We start from the raw sequence: 13,848 nt of genomic DNA, 5'->3' as shown, positions 1-13,848 counted from the left end.
TTTATTGGATAAGCACAAATGTATACTAAAATCTTTATCATTTTCTCACTCTGACTCAACTAGGTAAGGGGGAGACGGGGCGAAATAGTTAAGCCGTGTACAAAATGGGAAAGATTTGCATGTTCTCGTGTTCCCTACCCAAGAAGTAATAATAGCTATCACTTATTGAATGCTCACCATTTGCAGTCACTATGCCAAGCGTCTAGAAACACTCTGCTTGATGCGTCCTATTACCATGGATTGTTCTCATCTTAAACAGGGGACGAAACTGAAGCTTGGAGAGGCTAAATAACTGGAATATGTCTAGAAAGTAGTAGGACCAGGATTTGAGCCAGACCTTTTCCTGGGGAGCCTGAGTTTGTCTTCACCACATTACCCTGTTTTTACTTCCCAAGCGCCAGCCCATCTCCATTATGGGAAAACCAATGTCTCTTTTAGAAGTTTATAAGGAAAAACAACTGAAATCTGTCAAATCTCTCAGAGCAGAAGAAAGTAGTATCTCAAAGTAAGTTTTTAACCTTTACACGTGTGTGTGGATACGTGGCAAACAATGAAAGGAAACAAGAAGATTGTTGAAAATTACATGTTCTCCTGAAAGCGGAATAAAAGAGCTATAGCATTTCTATCCCAAGCCATTTTTATGGGTTTCTGTTAGGCTAGAAGAACTGTCAAGTAACAGTTTATCTTAAATTCAAAACTGACATAGGCTTTAAAGTTAAATGAATGCAAATTAAAAAAAAAAAAGCCAAACACTCGCCTGGTAAATTATTCAGTTCAGCTCTTTGCATCGTCTCATTCCTAATACGTCTTTCTGATTATCACATTGGCAACGTTCACAACAGCGCTGTCTGGACTCCCCATCTATCATTAGCAGCTAAGTGTTCTGGCTGTTTACCTCCTATCTGACTGTTCCAAATTTGCTGGAAAAAGAAGAAAAACTTTCAGACACAGTTTTATTTTTAAAATCATTTCTCAAAGTCATTAATATTTCTCCATAAAGATTCTGACTTTCAGACCAGGGTTTAGCAAAGCATAGTATTTTAAACATTACAAACATGACTCTCAGACAAATACAGGTCGGACAATTAAGTTCATGAACTCATGCTAGAAAAAGTGCTTTGAAGGGTGGACTAGACATTGGCAGAGGTGCATAGTTTCCCAAGGGGAGTATTTTGAGGGAGACCAAGAGGTATTCAGCAATGAGATATGTAGCACTTTTTCTAACATGACTTTGCAAACTGAATTGTCCAACTTCATGTACCATGAGCACATATCACCTATTTATCTCATCGTTAATCAGAGAATAGCAGGATAGAAAAAAAGCCAGTTCAAAGGAGAGTTTGAGAGACTGAGTGGATACAGGCACTGAAAGAAGAAATGCGGTAATAACATTACTAAATTAAATACAAAAGTAGCTACTGTCCTTACAGAGCAACAACAATGTAACTTATGGGACTATATATTTTACTGGACAAAATTATTTACATCTCAGCAAGACAAAACAAAAAGTTCAAATTATATAACCTCTCAGCATCTGGGTCCTAATCAAGAATAAATAGTGAATCAAGTGAAGGTATGTTTCCCTCTGGAATTAAATAATCCTTGGGTCAGCCTGTTAGGAAAAGCTCCCATATCTCACCAGAATAACATGGTAATCCTTTTGCCTTATTTCCAAGTATTAGGTCATTTTTCCTGAATTTTATATCTAAAGCATAATCTTGATTAGCAACAGGCAGGGAATTTCACAGTCTCACAGTCTTCAAAACTCCCATGAGCGGGCAGCACCTGTGGCTCAAAGGAGTGGGGCGCTGGCCCCATATGCCAGAGGTGGCGGGTTCAAGCCCAGCCCCAGCCAGAAAAATAATGCAAAAAACAAACAAAAAAAACCTCCCATGAGCAAAAGTATTCTTTCTAGAATGGACTTTGATTTATGACTCTAGACCTCTAGCCTGACCCCTGGTAGTCAACTTATTCTAGGTGGTGTCAGATAAATGCCTTCCAATCCAATGACTCTGCCATCACATTTAGTACTGTTAACCCAATTCCAGTTTACTTCCAAGCTCCCTAACTCTATCTTCTCTGGCACTGATTCCGAAGCCCGAAGGACATGGTGAGAAACCACAGCCAGGTGTCTTCAGGAGGAGGATGTAATCTACTTTTGAGTCACCTTGGTTTAAATTCCTCTAGGTTCACTGTTGATGTCTTGTCATTGTTCTTTCTGGAAGCACCACTGACCTTGAGGGCTCTGGAAGGTTGCACACCGTTCTCGCACATGTAAGTGCCTGCTCTCACTTCCTCTTCAGCTGTGAGCAGGCTTGGGGGACTCAGAGAAGCTTCATAAAGCATGCCCTACTTGACCTGACCGGGGAGTGTGTGTAGAAACTGGAAGCATGGAAAGAACAATTGAGTGTATTCATTCAATGCAGGAATAATAAGGCGAGTGAAGGCATAAGGATGGGAATGCAGGGCTGGTAGCTTCACTAGAAAAAGAAGAGTGACAAACAATGGGTGTGGGTTATATAAGGTAAGAAGAAAGTAACATTTGTTGAGCACCTACTATGTGTCAGGCCCTTTTAGAGACTCATTTTGGCATGCCAATATCAAATATTTCTTATTCCCTAAATCAACATATTGGAGTGTGAGACACTTCACAATTAGAATACAGCAGCAAGGCTCAGCGCCTGTGGCTCAAGCGGCTAAGGCGCCAGCCACATGCACCTGAGCTGGCAGTTCGAATCCAGCCCAGGCCCGCCAAACAACAATGACGGCTGCAACCAAAAAATAGCTGGGTATTGTGGCCAGCACCTGTAGTCCCAGCTACTTGGGAGGCTGAGACAAGAGAATCGCTTAAGCCCAGGAGTTGGAGGTTGCTGTGAGCCGTGATGCTACAGCACTCTATGCAGGGTGACAGCTTGAGGCTCTGTCTCAAAAAAAAAAAAAAAAAAAGAATATAACAGCAAAGCAATTCTTTTCCTAAGACTATGTGACTCCCTCTTCCCTTATCAATCAACCTACATCAGATAGCAACTTCTCCTAGAAAATCTGGCCTGAAAGCGGCCTTAGCTGAAAAGTAAATGCAACCTATTCTCTGATGCTTAAGTCTTACATGACAAACTATGCTTAAATATGTGTGGTAATCATAATAATCATAATCCCAGTTTACTATTTACTGAGTAATTGTCATGTGCCAGACATGATACAATACAGGCTGAGCAGTGTATGTGTATTGTCACCTTTAATCTTCGTGACAACCTTATAAGGCAGGCCCTATGATTAATTTCCATCTTATAGGCAAAGATTTTGTGAAATGAAGAGGTCTGCAAGGGCCACAAGGTCACAGACTTAGTAAGCGGTGGCACCAGGATTTGAATCCAGGCCTCTGACGCCACATTGAAGAAAACCTGCTACAATTACTACAGGATAGTCATGGCATTTGCAGGACTGTGATTCTGTTTACTTGTCTCGCTGAAATCTCACGCCAGTACGCTGATGAAATTATTCTAGCATTACAATGAGCAGGACATTCAATCAGGTATGATGGGGAAAGAGAGAGTAGGGAATGAGGATATAAGACACTGAGGTTAGGCTCGGATTCTGGAACCAGACTTCCTGGGTTCAAATCCTGACTCCATTGCTTACTAGTTGTGTGACTTTGAGCAAGTTACTTAACCTCTCTGTACTTAAGTTTTTCCATCTGTAAAATGGGGATAATGATAGAATGTATCTCAAGGTCCTTATAAGGATTAAATGAGTAACTATTTGCAAAATACATAGAAAAGTGCCTGGCATGTAGTAAGTGGGTAATAAACTGAATTGGGGAAATTGCAGGTGGGTCAGTCATCATCCTTGTTGATGTGTAGAACCACACCGACATGTTTAAAAACAGCATGTAAAATCGAGAAACAAATCAAAGACTAGATTAGCTGCTCCTTTACTGGCAAGCAGATTTTTTTCAGCAATCTGAAACAAAGCCACACCAAGGGTAGCAATTAGCATGTGTTGGGGGAAGGCACAGTTAGCTCCCTTTGGTTTTAGCACATCAGAATTGACATGTATCATAGTGTGTGTCTTCAAAATTCAATAACAGAGAGGCTTCTGTCCACAAGCATTCAATAAAGAAAGCCGAGTATCCCCCTAAAGTAACTCAATTCTCCTAGTGGGTGATCCATTCATTGTGCTGACTGAAAATGGCCAGTCTGCCGCACAAAATAATATTTCTCAGGAATAGGAACTATCCCCATCTGGATAACATTCCATTAAAACTTTGCGGTGGGAGTTATAAAATTGCAGGATTGCATTTATCTCATCTGGAAATTGGAGAGGCGCAGCTTGGTGGGTTGAGGCTTGCCACCTTAGCTATATCCTGTTTTTCTCCTGTGGATTTCTGCCTTCTACGTCAGTGAGATTCTTCCCTCTCCCTTTTAGGATCCTTCCTCACAGAAGCATCATTTTATCAAGGAAATAGACTTAACGAAACATAATTACTTGCAAAGCTGGATCTCATGTGAGTCCCTTAACTGTACACTATAAAAACGCTTGTCCTCAGACACCCTACGTTATTGCTGTGTTCCTCTGTTACCATTATTTATCTTTCATTTCCTATTTAACTGTTGTTCATCAATTTCTTCTCAGATCACTGCTAAAAGCCAAAGCTTCTACCTTATGCAGTGAAATAGGATCTGACAGTAATAGCTATTGTAGAACATGGGGGAAAGTAGGTTGATAGTCACAAAATTAATTTTTAGTGCCTTGAACTTTGTCTAGTTTCAATTTTACCTTTAATTGTCGTACCAAATGATCAAAATATTCTAGCAAAATTTAAAATTTATAAAAATAGCAATATTTGATCTAGTTGTTATTTTATCCTGAAGCACAGATTTTGCTGTTAAAAATTTTTCTGCATCATTCAATATGATATTCTTATATCTTAGGGCCTGAATCTTCTTCAGATACCTCAATTGTAAAATGTTCTGTCAATTGGTGACTGAAGGCAGATTCATTTTTCAGACTGGTTATCTGTTAGAACACATCTACCACTTCACTAGGAGTCATCTCTTAGCTTTTTCTCCCCTTTTCCTGAATAGGTGGGATATTTCCATGGAAGACCCTCCCTCTTGCCAAGGATCCTTGCTTCCTATCAACACACATAAAACACACAGACTCCAAAAAGAGCATTTAACCTGATTACAAGCAAGAATCCCAACAGGAAATTATGTATAATTTTGTGTGTTGCTACTGATAAACACCAAGTGTTTCTTGTCTTTTGTTAAGGGATTATTTGTGTTGCATATTTTACCAAAATTGCCCTATGTGAGGTTGTTTTGTTGCTAAGTACCTTCTTAATATTGTGCCACAAATATTCAGTGCAGCTAACTACAGCCCCTACAAAAGAAGCAGTTCTTTGTTCTGGAATGTCATGCTGCTGATTCACCATCAACATATGCGTTGGTATTGTCCTGCCAAAATTGCTTGGTCTCATTTGTGATAAAGACATACAGGTGTGCCTATTAGCTGGCTGACGTCAGAGGAACGGGCTGTGCCCATCTGCCGTATTCAAGTAAAGCCAAATGGTCTATAAAACTTTCTAACATATAGCCTTTGCCTTATCTAATAAGTAAACTTATCCTAATGATTCTTAGTCCTAGATTTGAGAAAGCTTCCAGGCTTCTCAAGCAACTTCAAGATATGTCACAAAAGCTTTTCAGAAATCAGCAAATGAAATAAACTTTGGTTCAACCTAAGCTTGATTGGATGTTTCAATTTGAAGGTAGTAACATCCATTAAATTAAATAAAAAATGGTAGAAAAATTAAATCATAGGGGAAAAAAACCCTACTTTTCCTCTACAGTAGAAATAGATACTAATTTACTAAAAATGTAGTATACTGAAAAATAGACAAAAGCAAAAAAAGCAATCTCTCTCTCTCCCTACACACACACACACACACACACACACACACACACACACACACAGGGTCTGACAATTAAGTTTGTGAACTCATTCTAAAAAAAGTACTACATACATCATTGCTTAGTATCACTATGGTCATCTTCAAAGTCCTCCCCTTGGGAAGCCATCCACTGACACGAGTGCATAGTCCACCCTTCAAAGCAATTTTGGAACTCTATTTCTGGAATGACCATCAGAGCTATCGTTGCATCTGACAATTATGTTGGCAAACTTGCCACCTTGTGCTTACATGGCAACACTGTACAAACAATTCTGTAAGATTTCATAACCTTTCCACATCAGTGTCTCACAACTATGTTCACATCAACATGTGGCAGGGTCTTGCTGAGTGGCATTCATTAGTGTTGTTGCATGTTTTTTTGTGCCATATGACAATAGATTTGATGGTCATTCCAGAAAAAGAGTTCCAAAATTGCTTTGAAGGGTGGACTAATAAGTAAACTTATCCTTATCCTGGTGTCAGTGGATAGCTTCCCAAGGGGAGTACTTGGAAGGTGACTGTAGTGATACTCAGCATTGATGTATGTAGCACTTTTTCTAGCATGGGTTCACAAACTTAATTGTGTAACCTTGTGCACATACACACACATATACAATAAATTGGATGTTGAAATTTCAAACACTATTCTGCCCTCAGTGGACTATACCTCTTGCCACTGAGGCCTGCTATTGTATCGCACTGACACAATGAAGGGAATGAGCCTACAGTGAGATTGCAGTTGTCACAAAATAATTTGGAATAGAAAAAACTTTTAATATTAAAAATATTCTAAATGTTAAATATCTGAGCAACAGGCAGGCATGGTGAGTCTCCTTTAGTACCTCAAGTTGTGCTGTAAACAGAGCTCATCTTAACTTCAAACAGCCTTTGCTTTTACCCAGAGATGTAAAAAAGCAAAATTAAACAGTCTCTTTTATCTTGATCCTAGGTGACATCAAATACCCCTAAGGTTTACTTATAGACCTAAGGTGGAATGACTCATAGATGAAACAGACTTATCATAGCATCCCATGGTACCCCTGAATTTTATTTTATTTTATTTTTTTTTTTTTTGTGGCTTTTGGCCGGGGCTGGGTTTGAACCCGCCACCTCCGGCATATGGGACCAGCGCCCTACTCCTTGAGCCACAGGCGCCGCCCGGTACCCCTGAATTTTATGTACGTGTGTGTGTGTGTGTTTAAAATACGTGACCCAAGAAGAAGCTTACTTCCACTTAGTTTTGCTTTTTGCAAGATTTCTCACACCGATTCCTAAATCAGCACTTCTTAAATAGCTATTTTCCAGCCGTCTTCCAGTGAATATTTTGGTCTACTAAGAGAGGAAAAAAATAGTTTTTGCAAGATAAAAATATTGGCATTTCAACCACCAAATCAAAGGTGATAGAGCTTTCATTAGTTATTATTTTCAAAGTGCTCAATATTTGTGTGAACTCAGTGAGGATCTTACACCGTAAGAAGATAATTACACAGCCAACAGATCCAAGCTCAGCAGGGCTTCATTATAGACGCATGAGTAGTTCAGAAATGTGATTCAGGCCTCACATGTCCAAACAATAACTGAAAGATAATGTGTCAAATTAAAAATGGACACTCATTCTGTCCACAGTTTCCACCTAGAAGGGTGGTCTATTTGTCCTCTCCTTTGAACCTGGGCTGGGATGGAACTACTTTAACAACAGAATGCAGCAGAAATGGTGCTGTATCCATTCTACACTCAAGCCTTTTAGAGGCCTGCCATGTAAGAAGTATAATTCTCGTTGAGCCAAACATGTTCTGATACTCTCACCCATGTGGGAAGACCCCAAAGAATGAGACATCATGCAGAGAAAGAGCCCAGAGAGTTCCAAGACACCAGATATATGAGTGAAGAAACCATCTTGGAAATGAACTCCCTGTTGTCCAACTCCAATTCCCACACCCTTTCTGCCTCAGCCAAGAACAAGTGGAGCAGAAAGGAGCTGACCTGCTAAGCCCCATATAAATTCCTGAAGCATTAAACCATGATCAAAATAAAATGGTTGTTTTAAACCTGTAAGTTTTAGGGTGGTTTGCCGAAACAAATGGATAAACTAAGGACTACTCATTTTGCATGATTGAAAGTTCAGCTTTAAAAGTTCTCACCTAATGTGCACAATGTAAGGGTATACACCACATTCCCTGGGTGAAGGTCTCAACTAAAACTTGAACTTTACTTTAGAAATTAAAACAATGTAACCTAAACATCTGTACCTAAACATCTCATATCAATCTGAAATTTATTTATTCATTTATTTTTTGAGACAAAGTCTCACTTTGTCACCCTTGGTAGAGTGCCGTAGTGTCATAGCTCACAGCAACTTCAAACTCTTCAACTCAAGTGATTCTCTTGCCTTAGCCTCCTGATGGGACTACAGGCACCGACCATAACTTCCAGCTATTTTTACACATGGGGTCTTGCTCTTGTTCAGGTAGGTCTCAAACTCCTGAGCTCAAGCAATCCACCTGTCTGGGCTCCCAAAATGCTAAGATTATAGGCATGAACCAACGCACCCAGCTTTCAATCTGAAATTTAAAAAAAAAAAAATAAGTGAACAAAGAAAAAAAAAATCAGCTCTAAAATAACTTTTAAAAAGAGGAAAAATTCCACACAAACTGAATTTTCTTCCCTGTAGACTAGTAAATGAATACCAGGAAAATTATTGCCCTGTTAGCTAAACTTGACTTTACTTTTCCTTATCTAGTCTAATTTAGTAAATGAACACATTAGATTGATAGTCTAATAAATGTAGACTGGCCCTGCTACAGGACCAGTTTTTATTATAGCCAATTTAAAACATATACAAAAGAAGATGCTCCGCCACAGGGCTAGTTGACAGTAGTACTGGAGAGAAAAGTGGCATTCTTGAGAGCTCTTACCAGATTTCATTTTGAAAAAAAATAAAAAGTAACATATTGGCGTGGAAGTGAAGACAAAGGCACACTTGTACACTGTTGGTGGGACTGGAAACTCATACACCCTCTATAGAAAGTAGTATAGAGACACCTCAAAGAACTAAAAGTAGACCTACCATTTGACCCAGCAATCCCACTGCTATGTATTTACCCAAAGGAAAAAGGAACATTTTATCAAAAGGACACTTGCACTTGAATGTTTGTAGCAGCATAATTCACAATTGCAAAGATGTGGAAACAACCTAAGTGCCCATCAATATATGAGTGGATAAATAAAATGTGATATCTGTATACCATGGAGGACTACTTAACTATAAAAAAAAATGATGACCTAGTATCTTGTGTGACAACCTGAATAGAACTAGAGACCACTAGTTACTTCACTTAGACCACTTCTAAGTGAAGTATCACAAGAATAGAAAAACAAGTACCACATGTGCTCAATACTAAATTGGAACTAGTCTATCAACACTATGTGTACATATGAAAGTAAAACTCAATGTAAATCCAGTAGGTGGGAGGGGCACAGGGGTTGGGTAAATTCTCACTTAATTGGTACAATGCACATTTTCTGGGTGAAGGGCACACTTAAAACTTTGATTTACAATGTACAAAAGCAAATTATATAACCAAAACACATGTACCCCTGTAATATTGTGAAATTAAAAAAAAAGTAACATAATATCTTACACCCTGTACACTTTTAAAAATGATAGAAAGAAGAAGGTTGTTTCAGAATTAGGTAGCTTTAGGAATTAACTATTGGTGGAAAAAGCTGTGTGGAAGACTAGAGTAGATCGAGCCATTGATATTTTGAAACAATATTTATTGAGCATTGGCCTTGCACTAGAAATCTGAAGACACAAAGGAAAGCTCTCATCCTTGCCTTCAAGGAGTTTATTCACTAGGTAGAGAGATGGGCAGATAAAAAATTACATTATTATATGATAAATTCAAAAACCAAAGTGTGGGCCTGGTGAAACAATGGAAAATAGAAGAGAGAGCCAAGCATCAATTATATTCCGTTGAATAATAGGTAGTTGCCAAGGTTTGACTGATTTTTGCTTGCAGACATGATAACTTCTTATGGTTTGACATATTACTTTGGAATATGTAGGACATAGCGTAAACAGGGAAAATGTCCAATGATGAGGTGGGAGAGATAAATAGGGCAATTTCAAATTTAAAACAAAAACTAAGGCTCTGTAAATGCCAAACTATAAGATTCCTTTTTGCAATGAGAAGATATTAAGCCTTTTAAACAGAGGAGTAAGACTCGGAAACTTAATCTTTAAAACACCACCCGTAATTGTGGCTCACCTAAAGAAGAGTCTTTGCCTTTAAGAGACACTTTCTGAAATATGTGTGATGAAATGATATAATGTCTATAATCAGCTTCAAAATAAAACAGAAGATAAATGAGGTTGGTAGAAGTAGAGATGAAACAAGATTGGCCATGAGTTGATAACTATTGAAGCTGAGGCAATGAGTATGGGATTGATTATACAATATACATCTGTCTTTTTTTGTATATGTTTTTAATTTGCCATAAAAAAGCAAACACACACAAAACATAAAAGGAGGTAAAGATAGGAAGAAAGAAGCGTCCTTTGCTGCAGACTGGATCAATTTTGTGTGTATTGGGGTTGTATTAGTTTCTTAGGGCTGCCATAATAACCACAAACTTGGTGGCTTAAAATAAGAGAAATTTATTCTCTCCCAATTCTAGAGGCAAAAGTCCAAAACCAAAGTGCCAGTGGGGCCTCACTCACTCTGAAGGCTCTGGAGGATAATCGATTCTTCCTTGCTTCTTCCAGCTTCTGGTGGCTCCTGGTGTTCCATACCTTGTAGATACATCACTCCAACCTCCACCTCCACCTTTGAGTTATCTTCTCTTCTGTGTTTCTATGTCCTCTTCTTATAAGGACTCCAGTCATTGGACTTAGGACCCACCCTCAATCAAGTACAATATCATCTCAAGGTCCTTAAGTACTTGCATGTACAGAAACCCTGAAGTTCCAGGTGGACATGAATTGTGGGGATGGTGCAGACACTACCCAACTCACTACAGAGGAATAGAATGGGAGTGAAAACTGAAACTGGAAATGGAGAAAATGAAAAAATACACATAAAGTAATGAGGCTAAAAAATGAGGAAAGCCAAAATTAAGGTATTGCCTGTGGGGATTCAGCTAGGTTTTACACACAGCTATAGACAACATGTTATTATTTGAGGAAGTATGTTAATTATTAAGGTAAGTCCAGGAAGCAGGAGGAGGCCCAAGTGAACCACAAGGCCAGTTAGTTGTGGGAGCTGGTTAGAGAAGGTTTTTAAAGGATCATCAAGTGTTGACAGGCCAAAGAGAAGGGGGAGACATATTCACTCTTGAGAACAATTAGAATAAAAGCATGGAAATGAAAATCAGTGAAATGGAATCTGGAAAAAACAATGAACAATATGCCATTTGGGGGGTGTAACGTGTAAGGCAAAAAGAAGTGAAACCAGAGGCTAGAGTGGTAGGGAGGAACTAAATAAAGGAGAGCTATGAAAGCCATGTTAATGAATTGGAACATAACTGCTAATCATGTGGAGATATTTAAGGGTTTAAGCAGGGAGATGGTATGGCCACATTCTTCTCTAAGAAATATCTATCTGGCAAGCAGCATTAAAGGTGGTTTGGGAGCAGGGAGGTTGATCTGGTTGCATTGGTGGTCCAGGCAAGTTATGATCAGGGCATAAATGAGGGTGATGATCATGATTTAGAGAGAAGAGTATGGAATTAAGAACTAAAAGCAACAGGATGTAGTGACTCAGGGGATGTCACAGTTCAGGGTAAGTCAAGAATCATGGCTGTCAATGAGAATGGAGGATGGGTGATGGTGATGCCATTTGTTAATATAGAGAATACAGGAACATATTTTCAGTGCTGATAATAATGAGTTTATTTTATAATATTTTGAACTTTAGATACATGCCAGGGGAAAAGCCAGCAGATAGTTGTATATATACAAATTTGACACCTGAAGGAAGGATCAAAGTTAGAGATGCAGATGTATAAGGCATCAGGATATGAGAGGGGGGTCAAAAGTGTGGGAATATCTAACATTTCCAAGGTAGAAATTCCAGAATGAAAAGGGAAATGGGCTAAAAATGGAACACTTAGATAACGAAAAAGAAGATCATGAAGAGAAGATGACCAGGGGAACCAAGAGTGAAGCCAAAAGAAAAGAGAATTAGAGGGAATAATTATTACTAACATACTGTAGAAGTCTAATAAGATAAAAATTGATACGCTTCCAAATAATTCGACAATTTAGAAGTCATTGAGAACCATGGTGAAAGCCATGTCTGAGGAGGGTGTTGAGGAGTAAAGCCCAATTTCAACTGGCCAAGAAAGTAGAAACAATAAGTGTAGATTTGTTGTCTAAAATATTTGAAGGGGGTCAGCACCTGTGGCTCAAAGGAGTAGGGCGCTGGCCCCATATACTGGAGGTGGTAGGTTCAAACCCAGCCCTGGCCAAAAAAAAAAAAAAAAATTTGAATGGGAAGGGAAAGCTGAAGATAGCCTGATAGCTAGAGGTACAAGAATGGGAATTTTAGGATGGGGAGTACTTTGACATATTTAAGGACTAATTGGAAAGAGCTAGTAGAGTAGAAGAATGTGAAGACACAGAAGAAAGGAGAAAAATAATGATAATTCAAAGGCTTGGAGAACAGGAAGAGGAATGGGATAAAGAAAAATTCTAGAAATATTTAGGTCAAGTTGTAAATTTTTTGTAAATTGGCATAATGTGGGTGGATAAAGAATCAACAAACTATTAAAACTAATAATACCATTCATTATGTTGCCCAATATGAGATTAAGCTATAAAAATCAATAGTATTTCTCAATGCTAGCAATAGCCAAGGCTAAAATATAACAAAAAACAAAATGCCATTCACAGTAGCAACAAAAGTCATGAAAAAGCTAGGAATAATTCATTTGATAATATATAAGAACTCCATGAGGAAAAATTTAAATTTCTAATAAAAGTCATTGAGGGTCCAGGTGCAGTGGCTCACACCTCTAATCCTACCACTCTGGGAGGCCAAAGTGGGTGGATAGCTTGAGCTCACAAGTTCAAGACCAGCCTGAGCAAAAGCAAGACCTGGTCTCCACTAAGAATAGAAAAATTAAAGCAAGAGGATCTCTTGAGCCCAAGAGTTTAAGGTTGCTGTGAGCTATGATGCCACAGCACTCTACCCAGGGCAACAGCTTGAGACTCTGTTTAAAAAAAAAAGTCATTGAGGATCATCTGAATGATGGAATGATATTCCTTGCTTTTGGACACATGGCAATAAACATATGAAAAAATGTTCAACATCACTAATCAGCAGAGAAATGTAAATTAAAACCACAATGAGATTCCACCTTATCCCTGCAAGAACAACCATTATTAAAAAGTGAAAAAACAATGGATGTTGGCATGAACATGCCAAAAAAACAAAAAAAAAGACTTTAGCAACCAAGAAGGAAGATGGGTGGCAGGGGCTGAGGGATAAAATTTACCTATTGGATACAATGAAAACTACTCAAGGGACAAGCACACTAAAAGCCCTGACTTCAGCATTTACCCATGTAACAAAAACACTTGTATCCCCCAATATTTTGAAATTAAAAAAAACATATTACAAAGTTATAAGAGTGAAAATGGTGAGATTTTATTACAAGGACAACACAAATGGAGCAATGGACAGACTAGAAAGCTTTAGAGCAGGCTTCCTCAAACTGTGGCCCGTGGGCCACATGAAGCAGTGTGAATTGTATTTGTTCCCGTTTTGTTTTTTTACTTCAAAATAAGATATGCACAGTGTGCATAGGAATTTGTTCATAGTTGTTTTTTTTTTAAACTATAGTCTGGCCCTCTAACGGTCTGAGGGACAGTGAATTGGCCCCCTGTTTAAAAA

General features: G+C 38.6%; 1 protein-coding gene across 1 annotated transcript in view; it reads right to left on the bottom strand.

Annotated features, from left to right (window-relative positions):
- Positions 1–2,346, bottom strand: part of LOC128578024 (RNA-binding protein EWS-like) — a 48,156-nt gene extending 45,810 nt beyond the window's left edge. The window contains 1 exon segment of the mRNA XM_053580428.1: positions 2,236–2,346. Coding sequence (XP_053436403.1) covers positions 2,236–2,346 — 111 coding nt within the window.
- Positions 2,347–13,848: the final 11,502 nt, after the last annotated feature.

The sequence above is a fragment of the Nycticebus coucang genome, chromosome X (genome assembly GCF_027406575.1).
Source record: "Nycticebus coucang isolate mNycCou1 chromosome X, mNycCou1.pri, whole genome shotgun sequence".
Lineage (NCBI taxonomy): Eukaryota > Metazoa > Chordata > Mammalia > Primates > Lorisidae > Nycticebus > Nycticebus coucang.
The sequence above is the reverse complement of the archived record's forward strand: the minus strand, read 5'-3'. Positions and strand labels throughout refer to the sequence as shown.